Genomic DNA, 21,812 nt, shown 5'->3' with positions numbered 1-21,812 from the left:
TTACAGTAAAACTTTGATCATATGTATGGTGCTTTCCTGAATTCTTTGAGTCAACCCAGAGAATTATCGAACCTGAGTGGGTCATGAGAACTCCAGAATTTGAAGTTAGTTGATCAGAAATGCTGGTGGCTTGGGGACTTCCAAAGTACGGAAGCACAGCTGATGTCTGAAGTGAGGGTCTTGTGAAAGACTGGCCTCTTAGCTTGTGGTATGTGATGCTAACTCTAGGTGCTTGGCATCAGAATTGTATACCCAGTTGAGGTGGAAAGAGTATGTGGATATACCCTATTATGTTTGTCCACTTACCATTTGATGGACATTTGAATTGTTTCCACTTTGGGGCTATTATAAATAGTGAATAATGCTGTTGTGAACATTTGCATACAAGTCTTCTGTGGACATACCTCATTTCTTTTGGTTAGGTACCTGGGACTGGAATTCTTAGTTATGTGGGAAATTTATGTTTAACTTTTTAAGAAATTGCCGAACTGTTTCCCAAAGTGGCTGTGCCATTTTACATTCTTACCAGCATGGATGAGCTTCCAGGTTCTCCATATTCTTGCCAACAGTTGATGTTTTCTGTCGTTTTTATTATGGCCATTCTGGTGGGTATAAAGTGGGATCTCATTGTGGTTTTAATTAGAATTTCCCCAATGACTACCATCTTTTCATGTGCTTATTGACCACTCATATATCTTCTTTGGTGAAATGTCTATTCACATTTTTGCCCTTTAAAAAATTGTTACTTGTCTTATTGTTGAGTTGTAGGAGTCCTTTATGTAGTCTAGGTATTTTATTATATATATCACTTGTTAGTATTTTTTCCAACCTGTGATTTGTCTTTTCATTTTTTAATAGGATTTTTTGAAGCCAGAAAATTCTTATTTTGATCAAATCTTACGTGTCAGTTTTTCATTTTGTCAATTGTGTTTTTGGTGTTAGAAGAAATCGTTGCTTAATCCAAGGTGATAAAAGATTTTTCTCCTATGTTTTTTCATAAGATTTTTCTAGTTTTAACTCTTAAATTTAGTCCTGTGATCTACTTTGAGTTAATTTTTTTTTTTTTTTTTTTTTTTTTTTCGGTACGCGGGCCTCTCACTGTTGTGGCCTCTCCCATTGCGGAGCACAGGCTCCGGATGTGCAGCGGCCGTGGTTCACGGGCCCAGCTGCTCCGTGACACGTGGGATCTTCCCAGACCGGGGCACGAACCCGTGTCCCCTGCATTGTCAGGCAGACTCTCAACCACTGCGCCACCAGGGAAGCCCTGAGTTAATTTTTGAGTATGATGTGAAGTAGGGGTCTAAAAATGTTCATATTTTTGTCTTTGAATATCCAATTGTTCAAGCACCATTTATTGAAAAGACTGTTCTTTCACCACTAAATTACTCTGGCACCTTTGTTAAAAAAAAAACCAAACTCTTGACCTATAGATATACGGGTTATTTCTAGGCTGTCACTTCTGTTCCATCGATCTGTATGTCTGTCCTTATACCATACCAGTACTGTCCTGAAAACATTAGTTTTGTTTTGAATTTTGAAATTGGGAAGTATAAGTGCTCCTGCTTTATTCTGTTGTAAGATAGTTTTGGCTCCTCTGGGTTATTTGCATTTCCATAGAAATTTTATAATCAATTTGTTAATTTCTGGAAAGAAAACTTGCTGGGATATAGAGTTTGCATTGATTCTGTGGATCAATTTGGAGAGAATTGCCATCTTTATACTATTGTCTTTCTATCCAGGAACATGAGTGTCTCTCCATTTGTATACATTTTTCCTTTTATCATTTAGAGTTAATAGCACCACACACACATACACACACACACACACTTTCTCAATTTGGTAACCAGCCTTATGCCTTTTCGTCCCTTCCTTCCCTGCATCTCACCACCTTCCATTTTAAAATTATTCTGATTTTGGCTTGACTCTCTCAAATAAATATTTAATTTTATGTCAGTAATAAGCTTTTCTGGATTCTTTATTTGTCCCTTTTTCTTATGTCTCTCGTAATTCTCTTACTTGGATTTATTCATTGTGTCAAACTATATCCTTGAACAATTCTTTCAGAAGTGGTTTGTTATCAGATTTCTAAGAATATGAATGATGTAATACATATTTATTTTGCCATCGTATTGATTTTTTTTAAACTGCTGTATTCTAGGATCAAAATTATTTTCCTTCAAAGTTTTGAAGATACAGCTCTGTTTTTTGTATTCTGTGCTGGCTGAGATGTTTGTTGACAATATGATTTACATTTTTGTACATAAGGTACTTTTTGTCTTTGGAAACTTTTAGAATTTTTCTGCTGGATTTCTGAGAGTTTAGCACTGACTGTCTTAGTTTCTCTCTTGTTTCATTTGAGATCTTTCAATCTTAGATTTTTGACTTTATTCATTTCTAGAAGTTTTTGTTTGCTATTTCTTTTTTTCTTTTTCTTCTGGTCTATTTTCTCTCTTCCAGACTGCTTTTAGATGTCAGAGCTTTGCTATCTTTGCTCTGTTTTTCATCTCCGAATCCTTCAGTGTCTTCAGAGAAAGTTACTTTGCTCAGTTTTCAAGCTCTGTAATTTGTTTTTCTCTTATCATCAGTTGTATATTTAATTCCAAAGCTTCAGATTTTTTCCCCATATCATCCTCTTGTTTAATTGATGAGGCTTGTTACTCTTTTGAGGGTATTGATTTTTACATTTTTAAAGCTGTTCTTAGTTTGTCCTATTTTAAGCATTTTCTTGACTGTTAACTTTCTGTTTCTTGAATTGCTTTGCCTCTATTTCATGATACTGATTTTTCTGAAATGTTGATTCTTGGTTTTGTTCTTTTTCCTATCTGTGGAAATCTTTTCTGTTTACATTGGTTGCTTTCAGGAGGGGTGGGACATGTCGTTGGGTGGAATGTACAGATACCTTTCCTTCTGAATTTGTGGTTTCTCTTGTCTCTCCAGGGGATCAGTAGCAACCTAGCTTGGTGTCCTATTTCTCTGGTCCCAGTGCCACTGCTTTAGTCTGAGTGCAAGGTATCACTGCCACTTGCTGTTGATTATGAGCAAGATGATGGGGAAGGGAAGAGAGAAGGCCCAGTTCCAAATGTGGCTACGAATTACTCTTCCCAGTGGTATGGGACTTATTCCCTCTTATATCTACTGAATCTGGCATTTTAGGTTTTTCTAAACCTCTCCTGCTTCCTCAGCTCTCTTCTTTGTGAGTTATGTGCAGTAATTTGTTTTGTTTTCAGAAAGCTGGGCTTTTTTTTTTTATTATCTGTTCTTTTGTCATTCTTTCACCTTTTATGTTCCTCATTCTTAATCTGTTTCTCTTTTAAAATATTTCTATTTAAATAGATTCCTGTATTCTCTGAGAGGGAAAATGATACATTTATGCATATTTTTTTAGTAAGCATGAAGAAGATACCCATATAAAAGCTTTATTTGATAACGGTTTTTCCATTAAAGATGTCCAAATCTAAAATCACAGATTTCCTAAAGTTCAACGCTGTTTTGGTTATACAATAATTTATCTTTTTCAATAGCAGTAATAGCTTTGGGGTTTTGTTCTCTTAATGGTTTTGGTTTTCTTTCTTTCTCTTTCGTTCTTTCATTTCTTTTCTTTTTTTAAATTAAAAAAATTTTTTTTTCCTTCTTGTTTTGTTTTCCAGCTCTTTTGTGCCTTTCAAGATGATAAGTATCTGTACATGGTAATGGAGTACATGCCTGGTGGAGACCTTGTAAACCTTATGAGTAACTATGATGTACCTGAAAAATGGGCCAAATTTTATACTGCTGAAGTTGTTCTTGCTTTGGATGCCATACACTCCATGGGTTTAATTCACAGAGATGTGAAGCCTGACAACATGCTCTTGGATAAACACGGACATCTAAAATTAGCAGATTTTGGCACATGTATGAAGATGGATGAAGTAAGTAACAAGCAAGTAAAAAAAAAAATGGTAGTTTTCTGAGAGACAAAAATAAAGGAACACTTGAAATCTGGACTTCATAGTTTTAAACAAAGATAAATTTAGTTTTGCTAACTGTGTAATGACTCAGACAAGGTAATAAAATATCCAAATCAAAACATTTACTTTACTAATCATTCATATAGTTGTAGAGTACTTTGTAGATTTGGTGAATCCAAGAGAAATAAAAACTCAAATAACTAGTTATCAGATAAATAGTTATCTTCCTCATAGAATCTTGACAAACATTTGCTACCAATCAAAACTAGTTCGTGTGCATATAATGATCTAGTTGAAGAAGTAGGACACAAAATATAAATTAAGGTACATGGGTATTTCTATCATCATTATTATTTCTGTATTTTTCCTTTAATAAAAGAGGTAAGGTAGAAATTTACCAACTCCTACCAACCCCATCTGTATCAACCACATAGAATACACTTGGGGGCAAGTTTATTGTTGAGCTTTTACCTGTTGAACAGTTCATATTATGATTAATTGATTCAGTAGCATTAACTTCATAGCTAACTATGGTGTTGATTTATTTTTGTTGCGAAATTTATATCCCTTGTCTTTTTCCTCTGTAAGTGTACTGTAATTCCTGGCGGTAATTCCTGATGGGGAGGGATCATGTTTTATTTCCTATGTATTCTTGTTAATTATCTTGTCAAGATGCTTATTTTGAATTAAGCTGATTTTTCTTTTCTCTTTACTTCTTAACTTATTTATGTCTCCTGTGTGATATTCACTTTTATTGATTGTCCTGCCATCATCAGCGATCCATAGTCTTCCAAGCTCAGCTCAGATTTTTACCTCCTGTAGAAAGTGCTGCCTGATAACCCTAAGCTGACTGATCACTCCCTGTCATAATTTCCACAATGTTACTTATTTAGAATTTGTGCTGCACTGCACAGGCCACTTTTCTCTACTAGGATTGTATGCCCTGTTTGCCCAGCTAAAACGTAACATCCCTCTGGTTCTTTGGTCTTCTTCATAGAGTATTACTATGTTTGTGTTCTGCATACATTAATGTTTAGTAGGTAGAGTATTTGATTGTACCCAAAGCTCCCTCTTGTGGTGTTTATCATACTACAGTATGAAGTGATTAACAGTGAAAATCATATTTAATGAAAATAAAGTAGAAATAATTTTCTAATAGAACGCTAAACTTTTTAATGTCTCTTATACGTAACGAATGATGTTTATGTGCTGCACATCTATGAGTGTATTCTTATTTTCATTAAATCGGAAACTTGGGAGGGTGCAGAGAAATCACACCACATGTGTTTAGGATAGGTAAAGGTGGTTAAGGAAAGAAGGTGTAGAGGAACGGAACAGAATATGTGGTTTACAAGATAATTTTATAAGCATGTAAGTGAGTACTAAATTCAGCTATCTAAGTATCTTGTTTCTTTGTAAGGCAAAATAAAAATATGGTATATATAATTTTGTTTACTATTTTTAATTCAGGTACATATGGTTCAGTTAATTATGCTCCTTGGCTCACAGCTTATTGTCATCAGTAGTATACACAAAGGCCCCATCTTGTTTTTTTTTTTTTAATTATGTTTCCCCCCTTTCAGTTTTTGTCTTATTCTCTTTTCCCCTAATACACAGCCATTGTAATGTGTTTATAAGCTCTTAGAGACTATTAGTATAGTGTACATATGTATAAATAGTATAACGGATTGTCATTTTGTTGTTAACTTTTTTCATGCAACATTGTTTTATGTCTATTCCTGATATATGTAAAGTAGCTCACTGCTTTTTAGTGTTCCATAGTATCTCTTAATTTTACTTATAATTCCCCCTTGTGTTATTACTGTTTACTTATTATTCCCCCTAAGTCACATCCAGCTCCCTGTTACCAACAGTACCATGTTGAACATTTTCATACATGTCTCGTGTCTGTCTATTCTGACAAGGGTTTCCTCTAAATATAAACCCTAGAAGTGAGAGTACGATCTCAGAGGATACATGAAGTATTACCTGGTCTCCAGAATGGCTGTAAATGTTATAACCTCTTGCTAATAGTGCATGAGAGATCCCGTCTCCCCATATCCTCACTCATCCTTCCTTTTATTCCCTCTCTAAATCTTACCAAATTCCATTGGTGTGCAAAGTAGTATCTTTTAAACTTTTTATTAATCTTAACAGTTGATGTCAAACCTTTCTCCATATACTTCTCAGTCTCCTTTGTGAATTAACCTGTGTTGTGTACTTTTGACCCTTTAAAAATTGGTGGTTTGTTGATGTGCAGGGATTCCTTATATAATCTAGATACTGGTTCAACAGATATCACTAATAATCATCTTCCAGTGTGCTACTCATCTGTATCTTTGTTTGAACAGAAATCCTTAATTATGATGTAGTCAAATATATTTGTTAATATTGAACTTTTAGAATGTTGTTTGTTTTACGCCAAACCCCCGTTCCTCCAGTAATATTAATAATGAGAGTAACTATGTAATGTTGAAGAACAAAGGAATTTTTAATTAAAACTATAGTACATAGAATTTATAATTTTGTTATGTTAGTTGTTAATGAGAATAGTGTTATTGCAAGTTTCAGGTTCATCACTTCGTTTGCCTTTGATTATAATTATGGTCTTAGAGCCATTAGAAATGTTCATAGTTTCATTCTTACTCATCTGTATATCTATAGAAGGGATTGACAAACTAGAGCACAGGGCCAAATCTGGCCTGTGGCTTAGTTTTGTATAGTTTCTGTGCTCAAAACGTTTTTTCCATTTTTAAAAACTTGTTTTTAAAAAGAAGATATGCAATAGAAACCCTGTGTATCTCATAAAGCCTAAAATATTTACTGTCTGGCTCTTTATACAAAAAGTTTGCCAACCCTTTATCTGTAATAAAGACAGAGATGCTCGAATTATTTTTTAGCTCTTCTGGCTTCACATAAAACATTATTTCATGGATAAAAGCAAAGTAAAATACAACTATAAAATTATAACCTTATATAAGGACTAAAATTGTTACTATCACTGATAAGAGTAATGCTGTTTCATTAAATTCTGTCATTGATAGATTGCAGGTTACACAGTTTTCTGGGTGTTTTTATCCTTTTTCTCCCTGAAATAAATATCTGGGTGTGAGTGAAAGTCACAGTTAGTATATTTACATCTAGATTATCTCAGTGACAGTCAAGGAGTACTGCTATTTAAAATTACCTGCATTGATCAGATAAGTTGACTATGCCTCCATGCCTGTCATTATGCATTTCATAGCAACCTTTACCTCCTTTTAAGGCACAATTTTACATTAGTATTTTAAATTACTGAAAATAGTATAAGATTTTATCCATTAATATTCTAGTGTATACCATTGGATTAGATTGAAGCTATAAATTTTTAAAAGCTAACAGGTAAAATGTTAGTGTTCTTAACCCTTCTACAAGTGACATCAGTTTTTAAAATACAGGCATTTCTACTCATGTTTCTGAAAAGCCCTATTTTCTGCAAAATTATACATTTAAAAGGACAGGTTTATGGGAGCAATAGGAATAGACCATTCAAAAGCTATGCAGCTTTGTAACCAGAGCCCAAACGAAAATAATAATTGGTATCCAGGGAGATGATTGGAATAACAGGCAGCTTTGCGCCTGTGTGTGCCGCAAATTGCAGATGGAAATGGAGTTCTGAAGCAACTGGGCTGTCTTCTAGATAGAGCACAAGAAGCAGGACCTTCCACTAGCCAGCAGTCTTACGAGGCAGGGAGGGGACACGCCTCTCTGAGAAAGTAGCCCCTGGTGCAAGTGCTCATTTTTAATTGTTCAAATGGACTGAATATGCTCCAGACTATGTAGTAGTCAAGCTGAAGCTTTCAACGCTTCTGATAATTAAGGATTTCACTTACAGTTTTTCTTTTCCACCCTCACAGGAGGCATTTTTTTTCTTTTCTTTTTATAACTTAAAAAAATTATTTTTAGCTTCGTTGGGTCTTTGTTTCTGCGCGGGCTTTCTCTAGTTGCAGTGAGCAGGGACTACTCTTCTTTGTGCGCGGGCTTCCCATTGCGGTGGCTTCTCTTGTTGCGGAGCACGGGTTCTAGGCGTGCAGGCTTCAGTAGTTGTGGCACAAGGGCTCAGTACTTGTGGCTCGCGGGCTCTAGAGCGCAGGCTCAGTAGTTGTGGTGCACGGGCTTAGTTGCTCCGCAGCATGTGGGATCTTCCCAGACCGCAGCTCGAACCCATGTCTTCTGCGTTGGCAGGCAGATTCTTAACCACTGCACCACCAGGGAAGTCCCAACAGCAGGCATTTTGAATAGTTTCTTAGAGCAACTCCAAGATTTGTGATTGACCCATTTTGTGTTTTCAGTAAATCTCTCGACTTATGATATTTTGTCAGTTATAAAACACTCATGTATTTAGCAAACACACATTATCTGATCCATTTAAGGTAAAGTACTTTTGAAGAAGCTTTTGAAAATGCATACCTGTTTATGTTGCTCTCCAGCTTGAAACCCTTTAGTAGATTTCTGTCACCTACTGAATAAAGTTCAAACTCCTTAGCTAGTCATATGAAGCCTCTTATGGTGATATGATCCCTGCCTACTTTTTCACCCTCATTCTGTATCATTTGACCTCTTATACCTTGTGGTTCAGAGGTCTTAAATTACATACAGTTCTTTTTATACCATGGTATGTTATGATTCCTGGCCTTCATATACGCTGTTGAATATACTCTGCTTGGCAAATTCCTACTCACACATTGAAAGTCAGTCCAGAGTTTGCTTACCTTGTGAAGGCTTTTTAAGTTGGCTTCTATGTCTTTCCCCAAATGTACCCTTTAGGGAGCATTTCTTTTCTTTATTTCTTTTTTCTTCCCTCCCTCCGTCCCTCCCGCCGTCCCTCCCTCCCTCCCTTCCATCTGTTGAACACTTATCTTATATTTTCTCTGTCCCAGGCCTGGAATCAAACACTTCTCCAAGAAGCTCTAATTCCTTTTATTTAAGAATGGTATTTAAAAATCAGTATTTGGGTGCTGGATGTACTCATTGCTCCTGGAGTGTCATTATTTCTAGGCTCTGTCAGTGGATGTGTGTATATTGTATATACCGTGCCTACTAACTCACATGCACACACATGTTCATATTTAATTCTGTACCTGTCTGTATATAAAGTGTATTAAAAATTATGAGTTCATATGATACTTCTGATTCTAGTCCTACACCACAGGGTTCATTCTAGTCTTCCTCCTTCCTGTTTCATGATTACTTCTTTGGATAGTGAGAAAACTGGCTCTCATTATCTACACTACAACTGTTTTCCAAAGTAACCTAGGTCAGTTCTTTAACTCTCTACTCTCTTTGGTGTGGTTATGTTATTAATTTATGAAACAGGTCCATTTCTTTTTTTTACTTTTATTTGCATTTATTTTTTGCAGCATTTATTCCCAGGCCATAAGTTTTTGTTTCTTCAATTTCTTCTGGGATATGTTTTTCTTCTGGGCAACCTCCTCTTCTGGTTTAGGAACAGTCCTTTCTTTTTCAGTAAGAATCATCTCAGTGTGGCAGGGAGAGCTCATGTATGGGTTGATCCAACCATGAGCTCTGTAAGTCCTGCGCCCCATCTTGGGGGCTTTATTCACCTGGATATGCTCAATGACCAGAGAATCTCCATCTAAGCCCTTAAGTTCAGCACTACCCTCTGCATTTTTGAGCATGTACAGTAGAAATTCAGCATTCTTTTTGGGCCACCGACCCTGCGTCCAGCCCCACTGTTTGGCCTGGGGACAACTACCAACTCCACCATTGTAACCACGGAATGGCACACATTGCTTCTTTAAAGTGACGTCCTTCATATACTTGGTGGCTTTTCGGATATGCATACCCTTAATGGCCTGGGCCGTTTCACTAGTGTTCTTAAAGTGAATACGAAGATGTGAACCTCTTGGCTTGCATGATTTTGTGGGGTTTTCTGGGTCAAGTGAATAGCGAACCATTTTTAGAGGTCACCTCAGGCCACTTACTGGAAAAGCCAGGTCCATTTCTTACTGTTTGTATTCTATTTAGAGTTGTCCCACATCTGGTTGATTTTGTTTTTTGGATATGTGAAGCACTCGTCTGGTTTAAGAGTCAGAACTATACAAATTGCATGCTCAGGGAAGGGTCACCCCCTCCTTATCCCACCATCCCATTCCTGTACTTGCTTCTTTCTACCCTTTTCCCACTCACCCCCTGTAGGTAAACCAATCTCTTTAGTTTGTGGTTTAGCCTTCCTGTATTTCTGCATTTTAGGCTTCCTATATTTCCTACATTTGTAATAGATGTAGATTTAATATTTATATAATTTGAGAACTTCCCCATGAGATAGGTTGTTTTTTTTTTTAAATAAATTTATTTATTTTATTTATTTATTTTTGGCTGCATTGGGTCTTCGTTGCTGCACGTGGGCTTTCTCTAGTTGTGGTGAGCGGGGGCTTCTCTTGTTGCAGAGCACGGACTCTTAGGCACACGGGCTTCAGTAGTTGTGGCTCGCGGGCTCTAGAGCGCAGCCTCAGTAGTTGCGGCGCATGGGCTTAGCCGCTTCGCGGCATGTGGGATCTTCCCGGACCAGGGCTTGAACCCGTGTCCCCTGCATTGGCAGGCGGACTCCCAACCACTGCACCACCAGGGAAGCCCCCATGAGATAGTTTTTAAATATCTTTCCCAAATGTTTATTTAAAAAAAATTTTAACTCTCAATAGGTGGTTGCCAAAGATGGTGGTTAGAATATTAATTTTCCAAAAACAGAGTACCAGTAACACAGTTTACCTAGTAAAAATTCTTTACTCCTACCAAAGTATTTATTCTACAAGTAATCGGTTATTCAAACTGATCTCCATCTTACCTTTCCCAACTTCATCAGTGTGAAACTTTACATTTAGCTGATTTGGACTTTACTGCATTTCTTCAGTCTGTTTTATATAAAGTCATCCTTGTCCCTTTGTTTTTGCTCTTTTTTCTGTCTAAGCTATCATACCAACCCTCTCTCCTCTGAAGTCTAACTTGTCCGCCAATTCTTTTTTGTATCTTATCCTTTGCTCTCCTTCTTCTGAACCTTTGAGTGCTAAATAATTTTTCTTTTAGTGGCACTTTTGTGTCTGGCCAGGTTTTAGCTCTTAAGTCTCACAAGATTCATTTTTTTGAAGTTAATTTATATGGATACATGTGAAATAAAGAGATTTTATTTACCCTAGTAAGTCTCTATGAATTTTTCCTTCAGTAGAAGTCTAAAATGTAGGATAGTTAATGATAAAAATTAATTTTATACACTGCCTTTTGTAGTCAGGCACTGTCATCTTCATTTTTTATCCTAAGTAATAACCCTTACAGAGTATTACCATCATAATTTGCTCAATTATTTCCAAATGTTTTATTTTATTAATTTATATTCAAACTAAAATGACCTCTATTTGCTGAATACTTGGGAAAATAAAATCATTGAGTTATTTCTGCTGATTTGAGGAAAGAAAAGATTGCTTCTAAAATTAATCTCTCATGTTTAATATACATTTTATTGCATTTAAATAAAAACATTTATATAAATCATGTTTATAAAATACATTGAACTTCCTTTTTCCAAGGTGGTTATAATACTTAGTATTTTGGTAGTTGTATAGCTTCGTTTTAAGGAACGTAGGTGACACACTTTTTAACCAGGCAGGTAAAGGAAATGAAGGGCATTTAAGTTAATCTGTAAAGTCTTTGCACGTTTGTACATAGTTGGAGGTGAACAGGTACTATTTAGGATCACACTACTGTATACTGTCGTGATTTAATCTTGCAGCATATACACAAACATACACAAACACATACATGCTGCAAAATACACACACGTAGATAATATCTACAGTGGTTCTTGTCCTTGTCAAAAAGACATAAGATAGGGATTATCTTACTACCCACTGAAACTAAACACAGAAAAAGGTGTTTTTAATCATTTTGCCAAATATCTTGATACCACAGCTCCACATTTCTAAACATGCAGCTTGGAGGTGCAGCTTTCAAACTATAAAGATCTTTTGATTTAAACATTTGATCTATTTCCCCCCATTTTTTTCTTGGTATAATAAGAACTATTTTTTAATACAATCTCCAAAACTGGGGCCTTTGTAATTTTCATTACTGCAGTTTCTTTGGAAATATCAAAGTTTTCTTTCTCTAATGATTCTTTTCTTTTCCCCGGGTCAGGTGCCTTAAGACCACATTTTGTACTTCTCTTGTAACTCCTTCATGGTGTAAGAAAAAGAAACAAAAGATGTTGATTTGCATGGAATTCCCATGAAGTTAACCACCTTTTTCTTCTTTCATTGATGAAGCCTCCTGTATTTTAGAGTTGGAAAATTATCCCTGATCTCCCATAATCCAGACATTTTTATGCATTTCATAATGCATTTATCCCCTGTCCTCCCAAAGCCATGTCAGCAATGAAGGTCTCTTGGTAGCCATGTGTAGTCACTGTATATTTAATAATAATCAATGAATTAGTTGCGCTTATGTGTGTGTGTGTTTATAGACATTTTATATACATTTTCTCTCTCTCTCTCTCTGCACTTTACCCAGACAGGCATGGTGCATTGTGATACAGCAGTTGGAACACCTGATTATATATCACCTGAGGTCCTGAAATCACAAGGGGGTGATGGTTACTATGGGCGAGAATGTGATTGGTGGTCTGTGGGTGTTTTCCTTTTTGAGATGCTGGTGGGTAAGTAAGTTGTTCTTTTTTCAAAACCCATCTCATAACACTTTAGTTCTAAGTCAAGAATGTGAGACTATAAAAAAATGAATTGCTTGTGTTCTAGGGAAAAAGTAGTATTTCTGAAAACTGAATTAGTAGTGTCTGATATGACAGATGATTGATTGGAAAATTAAAACCAATCCTCATTCTGGCACAGTAATGGAGTAGAATATGAAAGGAATTGAAAGTCTACTGCTAGGAAATATTCCTCCAATAGACCTTTTGTATTAAGAAAATATTAGAACAAGAAGCAAGTTTATAGTTGCAATGGGCCTTCATTCTAAGATTTTCTTAATCAGGAGTATTTGTTGTAAATATTTAAATTATAAGGCTGGTATTCTAATTATAATAAGGAACTGAAAGTACTCAGTTTATGTAATTAATTTTTGTACACTGTGTTTCTTATATTTATTACTTGTATATATATTTGGTTTGTAGTTCTAGTCAAATAAATCATAAATATAGTTATTGACCATTTGACTATCAAGATAAATATATTTTATAATAATATTTCAGTCTCAGTAAACTCAGAGGCAAATTAAATAATTTCTTTTACTTTGACCAGATCAAAATTTGAAAGATTCAAGTATTTCAAAACTTTTCTTTACATCATAGATTTCATTTTTAAGATTTCCTATTCCTAAGTACTAGGGTCACAAAAATATCTTCTGGCCAAGGAAGCCAGTGGCTGACTCCCCTGGTTTCAGGTTGAGGGAGATGTAGCAAAATTCTTCTTTAAGAGTCAAATGTGTTAAGGCTAATAGCGTTATATGAAATGACTTTAGAATTGAAAATATAGTTTTAGAAGTTGGGGAATTTATTTTCTAGAAGATGACTAAAAGAAATTAGTAGTGGAAATCTGTAAAATCTGTATAGTTATAAACATAACTGAGTATGTTTATTGCTAAAAAAAAATCAGTACGAATTTAAATAACGATTAGTCATGGAACTTTTTTGTGGTTAAAGTGCCTTCTCTTGATGACTATATGTGTCTGTGTAGCACTGATCTTGCTATGCGTAGTCTCATGTCCTTCTGTAACCTACTTTGTTTTGGGCCTTTGTTTTTGTAGTGGGTCTCTTTGTACACACTGTATGTTCTCAGGTAGCTATCTATTCTCCCCACCTCTAGGCCCTATCTGATGATTCATTGGGTGTGTCTTGTAATCTTTGGAAAGTAGAATATATTCCATCATTTGCCTAGACTCTCCCAGGGGGTTATAAAATAATATACTTTGGAGGAAGTCACCTGGGTTTGAAGAGACCATTTAAATTCCTGCTGCTGTTTTCAGCTCTGAGAGCTGAATTTAATGAGTTTGAATGGCACTAATTTGCAGTATTCTGAGCCTGCTCTGGTGCTTGCTCATCAGGTTGGTTGACTGGACTTCAATTAAAAGAGTCTACTGCAGTTAAAAGTTGCACTAGAAAAATCTTGAATTCAAAACTCTCCTCTGCCACCCTTGGAAAGCAAAAACTATCTACCTGAACACTCCTTTTTGGCTGATTTGGGGAAGTCTGATTTGTACTAAGGTGACTTGTGGTTGAGGCATACTGGCAGGGCCTTTAACTCTTGTGGCTTTAGATGAATACTGGCCAAGATGATGCCGTGAACATTTTCTGTCTTTACACTTGCTTCAATGCCTATTTATCACAGTCATCAGTCAGCAGGAACACTGCATTAGGAGGCTGTTTCTGCCGTTTTCAACTCTAGCTGTGTGTCATCTTAGGCAAATCACACGTCATCTGTCTGGGCCTGGCTTCCTCGTATGTAAAACAATAGGGCTGATCTAACTCTTAGAGCTGCACTGTCCAGTCTATCATGATGAAAGTGGTTTACGTCTGCACTGTTTAGTGCGGTAGGCACCTGCCATATCGAGCACTTGAAATATGGCTAGTGTGACTAGGGAACCGAATTTTTCATTTTATTTATTGTAATTAATTTAACTTTAAAGTGCCAATTGTAGCTAGTGACTATTGTATTGTATAACATAAAAGGCTGATTTAACTTAAGCACTAACTGATCTGACCCCACCTAGTAATCTTTTAAATTATCCAGTAAATTGGTTTTTTTTCCCATTATGTATTTAAAAACCCAACAAATTCTACAGTTAGTATTGATTTTATTTTGCTCTTAAAAGTTCATGGTTCATTGGTATGATTATAATTTAAATATATTCTTGGTGTGCGCCTGTTTGTTTTGACTGAGATTCCTGGCCCGTAGACCTTTTCGTTCTTCCATGCATGTGACAAATTTAAACTTAACATGTTTAAATATTAGGTGAAAAATGTTTAATTTGCATTCTCTGTTACACTCTTTTTTTCTTGGAACTTTAGGGGATACTCCATTTTATGCAGATTCACTGGTAGGAACATATAGCAAAATTATGGATCATAAAAACTCACTATGTTTCCCTGAAGATGCAGAAATTTCTAAACATGCGAAGAATCTCATCTGTGCCTTCCTAACAGATAGGTAATATACATTGAATTTCTTTATAGAGAATCCTTTTAACTTCTGGATTTGTAGAAATGAAAGCATACCTAACTCTTATTTACATATAAAATCAATCTTTTTATCCAAATTGCATTTAATTCTGGTTTAGCCTTTTCCTACTGCTAAGCCTGGTGTTGGGTTACCCTTGTCATTTTGTATGTGCAGCCTAATGGTAATCTAACTCTAATCTTAACCCTCATGTCTAAAAAGGAAAAAATCAGAACTTGGTAAAATAATGCATTTGAGAGAAATAAAACTTCTGTATTATTCATATTTTATCCTCTAAGGTGATTTAAGCCGTACTGCTCTTGATTGTACAACTTTTGAGAAGAGAACATTTTTGGGCAGATAAATACTCAAAAGTTAATAATCTTAAAAACTATCTGTGTTTGATTTGAGAGTGCCTCCTTCCCAACCGTTTTTAATTTGCATTTGAATATGAGCAAGTCCATCATGGAAATTCTGTATTTCTTGAAACAAACTAGATGAACATTGTTGTGAAAACCTGCCTTAAAAAGAGAAGCTAGAAAACTATTTGAAGTTTCTTCCTTGCCCTCTCTATTCTGTTCTTTTCTGGTTTCCCATTTTATATTTGTAATAGGAGTCATCCTATTAAAGGACTAACACATATAAGTGGGTGCTTCCACCTCAGTCCAGACTTACCTCACTAGCTTTATGATTTTAGGAAAATTATTTTACTTGTTGGGGAAGTAATTTTACTCATCCTTAAAATGATGGGATCAGATTAGATGATAACTAAGAACATTTCTTGCCCTAAGATGCTGTGATTCCTCAGCACACCTTATTGTTGCCTGTTAGCCAGTTGCTGTTAGAACCAGTACTGCAGTGACTATCCTTATACATTTATCTTTGCGTGCGTTTTGTAGGATAAAATCTTAAAGGTGGAATTCTAGGAGATACATTTTAAAATTGACCTACTTGAGTTACAAATTTGACCCCCAGAGAAGCCACATCAGGGTATATTTCCATTATTAATAGTTGTTTCCCTCATTCTTGTCAAACTAAGTATTATGAATTATTTTTTTTCCATACAAAGAAAGAAAATTATATTTTTCCTCATTAGACAGCTTAATCATTTTTATATGTTTATCAATCATTTGTACAATAAAACTTTGATTGTTAATTACATGATTAATGAATAATAATACATGGTGATAAACTCAAAATAATGTTTGATTTGAGGACTAGATGGAGTTGATGGGAATGACCATAATTTGTGCTGAAGGGTAAAATATAAAACAGGATACAGCATATGCTAATGAAAGGAGTACCATTCATGAAATATTTGCCGTAGCAATTTATGGGGAGGTGTGGTTGCAGTCTAAGTAATGATTGTAGGTGGAGAAAAGGTAGTTTGAAAAGAATTTAATGCCATCAGTGTGGCTAAGAGCACTTCCTTCTAAACTTTACAGCTTTTTTTGTTTATATTAAACATAGCTCCAGGGACATATAAAAAATGTTTTTTATTTCCATATAGTCTTCACTGAAGACTCAACATGTCAAAAAATGAAATTATTAGTAACATTTTTTTGTATTCAGAATGATAATTTTAATATAAATGTAATATATATTTAACAATTTATATTTTATATAGATGTAGATATATCCAGAGTAAACATGGATAGCTTCAAACGTAATATGTGAGTTCTTTTTAAGAAAGGAGGAGGATTTTTTATAATAACGTTTATTAGAAAGGTTTTAAAAAACTCTTCTATGCCAAAAGTTAAATCTCCATCCATTTTACCCCCTAAAGTTGGTCACGTGGTTTTGGCACACGCAGATGATTTTTTTCATTGAAAATCTCGTACTTTCATTTGACACAAAACAGGTGGAAACATATTTCCCTTTCCATGGCATTTACTATCTAGAGCAATCATATACTATAAAATTAGATTGCTTATTTTTGAGCAACATTTAAGCTGAAGCTTTTAATAAAGATATCTTAAACTCATTTCTGATCCTTATTTTGATCCTTGTTGAGATAAGAGTTAATATTTTTGTATTTATATAATGTTACTCTTTATAATACAATTTTTAACTGCATTGTTTAGGGAGGTACGACTTGGAAGAAATGGGGTAGAAGAAATCAAACAACATCCTTTCTTTAAGAATGATCAATGGAATTGGGATAACATAAGAGAGAGTAAGTCAATAAATTTAAATATTTCCACTTCATCACATTTTAAATCTCATAAATTGATTCCTCTTCTGAATTAATAAACATGTCTGTACACTTAATGCTAACTAATTTTTAAATTGAGAGGTTTCATTTCAATTTGTTCTGAAGCAGTACTTATAACTAAATTAATATTACCTCAGTATCTTAGCAAACTAATATGTCTTTCTTTCCCAGTGCTTTTATGATAAACATAGGTTTCTTAATTTGTTAAGCTAAGTTTTATGGATCTCAGTAATTTTCAGAATTGGGGAAATATAATTCTTTAATTCAGTTGTTTGAATTAATAAATCAGTAATTAGTTACTTATGGAGACCATACTCTGGTGAATACTAGGGTAAGCATAATGATTCATTTAAACTTCATGTATATTTAACATTAATTCATTTGAAGAGTAAGAAATATTTCTACTTAAAGAATGTAGAAAACTGAAGACTAAAGAACGTATAGGCAAGTTATTGCTGCTTGTAATTTTAACACGTAGAATAATAACATCCTGCTTTCCTTGTTTGATTGATTTATCTATATTTAAAACCAATCTAATATAATAATAAAACACATAAAATTTCAATTCTTTGAAATGATAAAATCTGTTACTAAAATGTTCTATAGTAAATCATAATAATATAGTACTGTTAATGAATCAATATATAATATGTTAATATTTATATAACATATTAATAATATATAATTACTAATATAAAACAAAACAGGGGTCATTTATATAATTTTAAATCAGATATATTATTATTAAATAACTTGTTTCTTTTCTTTTAATAGCGGCAGCTCCTGTGGTACCTGAACTCAGCAGTGACATAGACAGCAGCAATTTTGATGACATTGAAGATGATAAAGGAGATGTAGAAACCTTCCCAATTCCTAAAGCTTTTGTGGGAAATCAGCTGCCTTTTATAGGATTTACCTACTATAGAGAAAATTTGTATGTGATTTGTTCGTTACATTTTTATTGTTTTCAGCATCTAGCTATAAAGAGTTGTCTTACTTCGAGACTGAATTATAGAAGATAAAGTGTTAATTTGTTTTAAACTGAGTTTTTTCATAGAATATTATATGATATTCATTTGCAAATGAATGTAAGGCAATGTTCTGTGTTCTTTGGGGGATATAGAGTAAGACCAAACACCTGCTTTTGAAGGAGCTTGTCAACTAATAAGGGATATAGGAGAATTATATAGTCATAATAAAGGGTAGAATGTGATATTTGCCTTAAGAAACGTACCAAAAAGATATGAGATGGTTCAGAAGAAAAATAAAAGTCACATCTCTTTGGGACGAGGGTAGGGGAAAGTCAGGTAAGACCTCAGGGAAGAGGTAGCATCTTAGCCAAGTCTAAAGTTAAGAAAGGGTTTTGAATGGCTGAGATGTAAGGAGGTTAGGTGAGTATAGTGGGGAGGTGAATAGTGGAAGGAAAAGTTTGGAATGTAAGCATACTTTGGGAGCAGAGTAGTATAGTCCAGTAGGGTTCAAACAGAGGGTATATATATATATATCACTGTATCATGACCATTTGGAGGATTTAATGAAACTGTGATTTTCTTGCCTGTAATCCCTCCATGTAGTGCAGAGCCTGGCACAAGATCATTCAATACATATTGGTCAACTGGAGTGATTATTGGGTATAAAATTAGAAAATAGACTGGAGTTGGAGTTTAGGGGAAGCATAATGCAACAGATGATTGTTGTGTGCTGTGCTAAGGGACTTTTGACTTTGACAGGCAGTAAAGAGCCACTGAAAACTGTTCAATAGTTGAATGAAGTATTAAAGATGTTTGAGAAACATATATTTGAGAAATTTTTGGTATTTCCATGTGTGTAATGGTTGGGGTGATCAACCATTACAGTTTCCCCAGGACTGAGGGGTTTCCTGGGATGTGGTGTGGGACTTCCATGCTAAAACCAGGAAAATCCCAGGCAAACCAGCATGAATTGTCATCCTGCTAAGGACAGTGTTCTGAAAACTACTGTAATGCTGACTAAATTGAGGATATCAGTGCCAGGAGAAACCCAAGCATGTTTTATACACAGTGAGGAAGGACCCAGTTAAGCGAGAAATTAACAGTTAAATAGAAGTGATGATTTGTGTATTAAGACCTGGAGATCAAGAGATGTTATTTTTGAAAAGGAGGAGAGCTATCTCTTTCCAGAAGATTTCTAGAAAAGAAGAATAAGATAGTTACAGGAACTCAAAATGAGATGAATAGGGAGAAAAATGTAGTGCTATTTAGTGACTCCAGTCTCAACGATGTTAAAGACTAGAACATCCGCTTAAGAGTGAGAGGCAAGAAATATTTATCATTTTAAATGATTGAAAATGTTATACATCCCTAGAGGGGAAAATATTACTTCATTTTAAATATGGTGAAGTGAAAAGAAAGAGAATCTGTAGTTGGAATTTAATTCTGAGAATAACTTGGTATTAGAAAATGAGTTAAAATGACACGCAAAAGAATTTATTTCCTGCCTTTCTTTCTAGGTTATTAAGTGACTCTCCATCTTGTAAAGAAAATGATTCGATACAATCAAGGAAAAATGAAGTATGTATAAATTTTTACTACTCTATGTGTGTTCAAATATTTTAGTAATATCCCTGTATTTTTAAAGTTCACTTGATGCTACTTTTAGATGGCATTCCTTCTTGCAATCCAGTTCAGCATAACATTGAAGTGATTCATTTATTTGACAAATATCACTGTGTGAGATCCAATGGCTAGTGAAAAGATGACTTGTACATGGCTTTAGGCATAGTTTTAGTAGCAAAAGTGATAGAGTAGGTTTACAAACAGCTGTATTTTCTACCAGTTAGAAAATTTTATGATCTTAGTACTATAAAAGAGTACAGATAATAAGCTATAAGGATATAGAAATAGTAGGTGATTTAAATTTTGACTATTTAGCAATGAATTCATATAAAGGATAATTTTATCAAAATGTTACAATATTTTGTGACCTCTATACAAAGCTAAATCATGAACACACACATAAATGAGGATGCTAAACATTTTTCTCTTCAAAACCTAAAAAAATTAGTTAGGTAATTTTGGTATGATTTGTGTTTTAGGAATTTTACAAAGCATAACAAGCATTTTAATGTTTTTGTTTTGTTTTAAATAGGAGAGTCAAGAGGTATGTTGATGTCAAATATGTTGAAAAACAGGAAAATCTCATCACTCTAGCGATGTTTTGTTATAATCACATTCCACCTAGCATTTGGAGTACTACACCTACCCAAGAGAGAAGTTCTCAACCTTTTTTCTACCAAGTATTCTTTGTATTATTGCTCCTATGGATCTGTTGTTTAAAATATATATTGTATAATTTTCTTGTTTTTATTTATTAAGGATATATAAGTAGCGGTAAGAACTTTTGATTGGCATGTGATAACTAGTGTGATCGAATTATACTAATGTAGTAGCAGCCAAAAGCTGTTAAACTTGACTAGTTCATTGGCCTGTATTTTCTTACTAGGGAAGTATAGAGTTTTGCTTAAGGTATATGAAATATTTAAGAAATCATGGAGAACCTAATCACTAGAAAGAATAGTGGAAAGAACATTGGCCATGGAATCTAATAGATCAGGATCTTTTGGGCACTGCCACTTAGTAGCTATGCTATCTTGGCCCAGCTGTTCACCTTTTTTGGATTTCAGTTTCTTTATTGAATAGATGTAATACTACCCATCTTTTTAGGGGTTTTGTTAGGATTAATGAGACAATATCTGTAAAGTGCCTGTCACTGTACCTAAAACACAAAAGGAACTTGAAAAGTTAAATCCTTTATAAAGGCAGTAAGGCTCCCAAAATGCAATATTTAATGCTTTCTGTAGTTTTAGTTTGTTTAAAGCCCGACATATCTGGCCTTATAGCAAGATGACTTGTAATTAATTAGTTGTCATTTATCCAAAAGAGTTATTGTTGACAACTTTTCACAGTATTTTGCCTGGCACAGTGTAGGAAGATATAAAGAAGAGCTTTTATATATCTTTTTTTGAGAGAAAATTGGTATGTTAACATTACATAAGTTTCAGGTATACAGCATTATGATTCTCCTTCTGTATTCATTGCAAAGTGATCATTATCAAAAGTCTAGTAATCATCCATCACCATACACTTGACCCCATTCACTCACTTCATCCAGCCCTAACCACCTTTTCCTCTGGTAATGACCAATCTGTTCCCTGTCTTTGAGTTTGTCTTTGTTTTATTTTCTTTCCTTTTCTGTGTGTGTGTGTGTCTGTTTCCGCATATGGTTTTTGTCTTTCACTTTCTGACTTATTTCTAATACCCTCAAGGTTCATCCATGTTGCAAATGGCAAGATTTCACTTTTTTAGGGCTGAGTAGTAGTTTCCACTGTGTATAATACCACATCTTCTTTATTCATTCATCCACTAGTGAGTGTTCAGGTTGTTTCCGTAAGCTTGG

At 34.6% G+C, this 21,812-nt stretch overlaps 2 protein-coding genes across 2 annotated transcripts in view; one reads left to right on the top strand and one right to left on the bottom strand.

The window, feature by feature from the left end:
- ROCK2 (Rho associated coiled-coil containing protein kinase 2) overlaps window positions 1–21,812 on the top strand; it is a 137,723-nt gene that overhangs the window by 78,310 nt on the left and 37,601 nt on the right. The window contains exons 5-11 of the mRNA XM_032652509.1: window positions 3,648–3,908; window positions 12,507–12,651; window positions 15,016–15,154; window positions 17,248–17,339; window positions 18,153–18,312; window positions 19,867–19,927; window positions 20,505–20,516. Of these exons, the coding sequence (XP_032508400.1) occupies window positions 3,648–3,908; window positions 12,507–12,651; window positions 15,016–15,154; window positions 17,248–17,339; window positions 18,153–18,312; window positions 19,867–19,927; window positions 20,505–20,516 (870 nt within the window). The remainder of the gene's footprint in view (window positions 1–3,647; window positions 3,909–12,506; window positions 12,652–15,015; window positions 15,155–17,247; window positions 17,340–18,152; window positions 18,313–19,866; window positions 19,928–20,504; window positions 20,517–21,812) is intronic.
- Window positions 9,316–9,922, bottom strand: LOC116764176 (60S ribosomal protein L17-like). Its single transcript, XM_032652510.1, has one exon. The coding sequence runs from the start codon at window positions 9,902–9,904 to the stop codon at window positions 9,350–9,352; it is 555 nt and encodes a 184-aa protein (XP_032508401.1). The 5' UTR covers window positions 9,905–9,922; the 3' UTR covers window positions 9,316–9,349.

The sequence above is a fragment of the Phocoena sinus genome, chromosome 13, assembly GCF_008692025.1.
Source record: "Phocoena sinus isolate mPhoSin1 chromosome 13, mPhoSin1.pri, whole genome shotgun sequence".
Taxonomy (NCBI): Eukaryota; Metazoa; Chordata; class Mammalia; order Artiodactyla; family Phocoenidae; genus Phocoena; species Phocoena sinus.
This window is presented reverse-complemented; position numbering and strand designations above follow the sequence as displayed.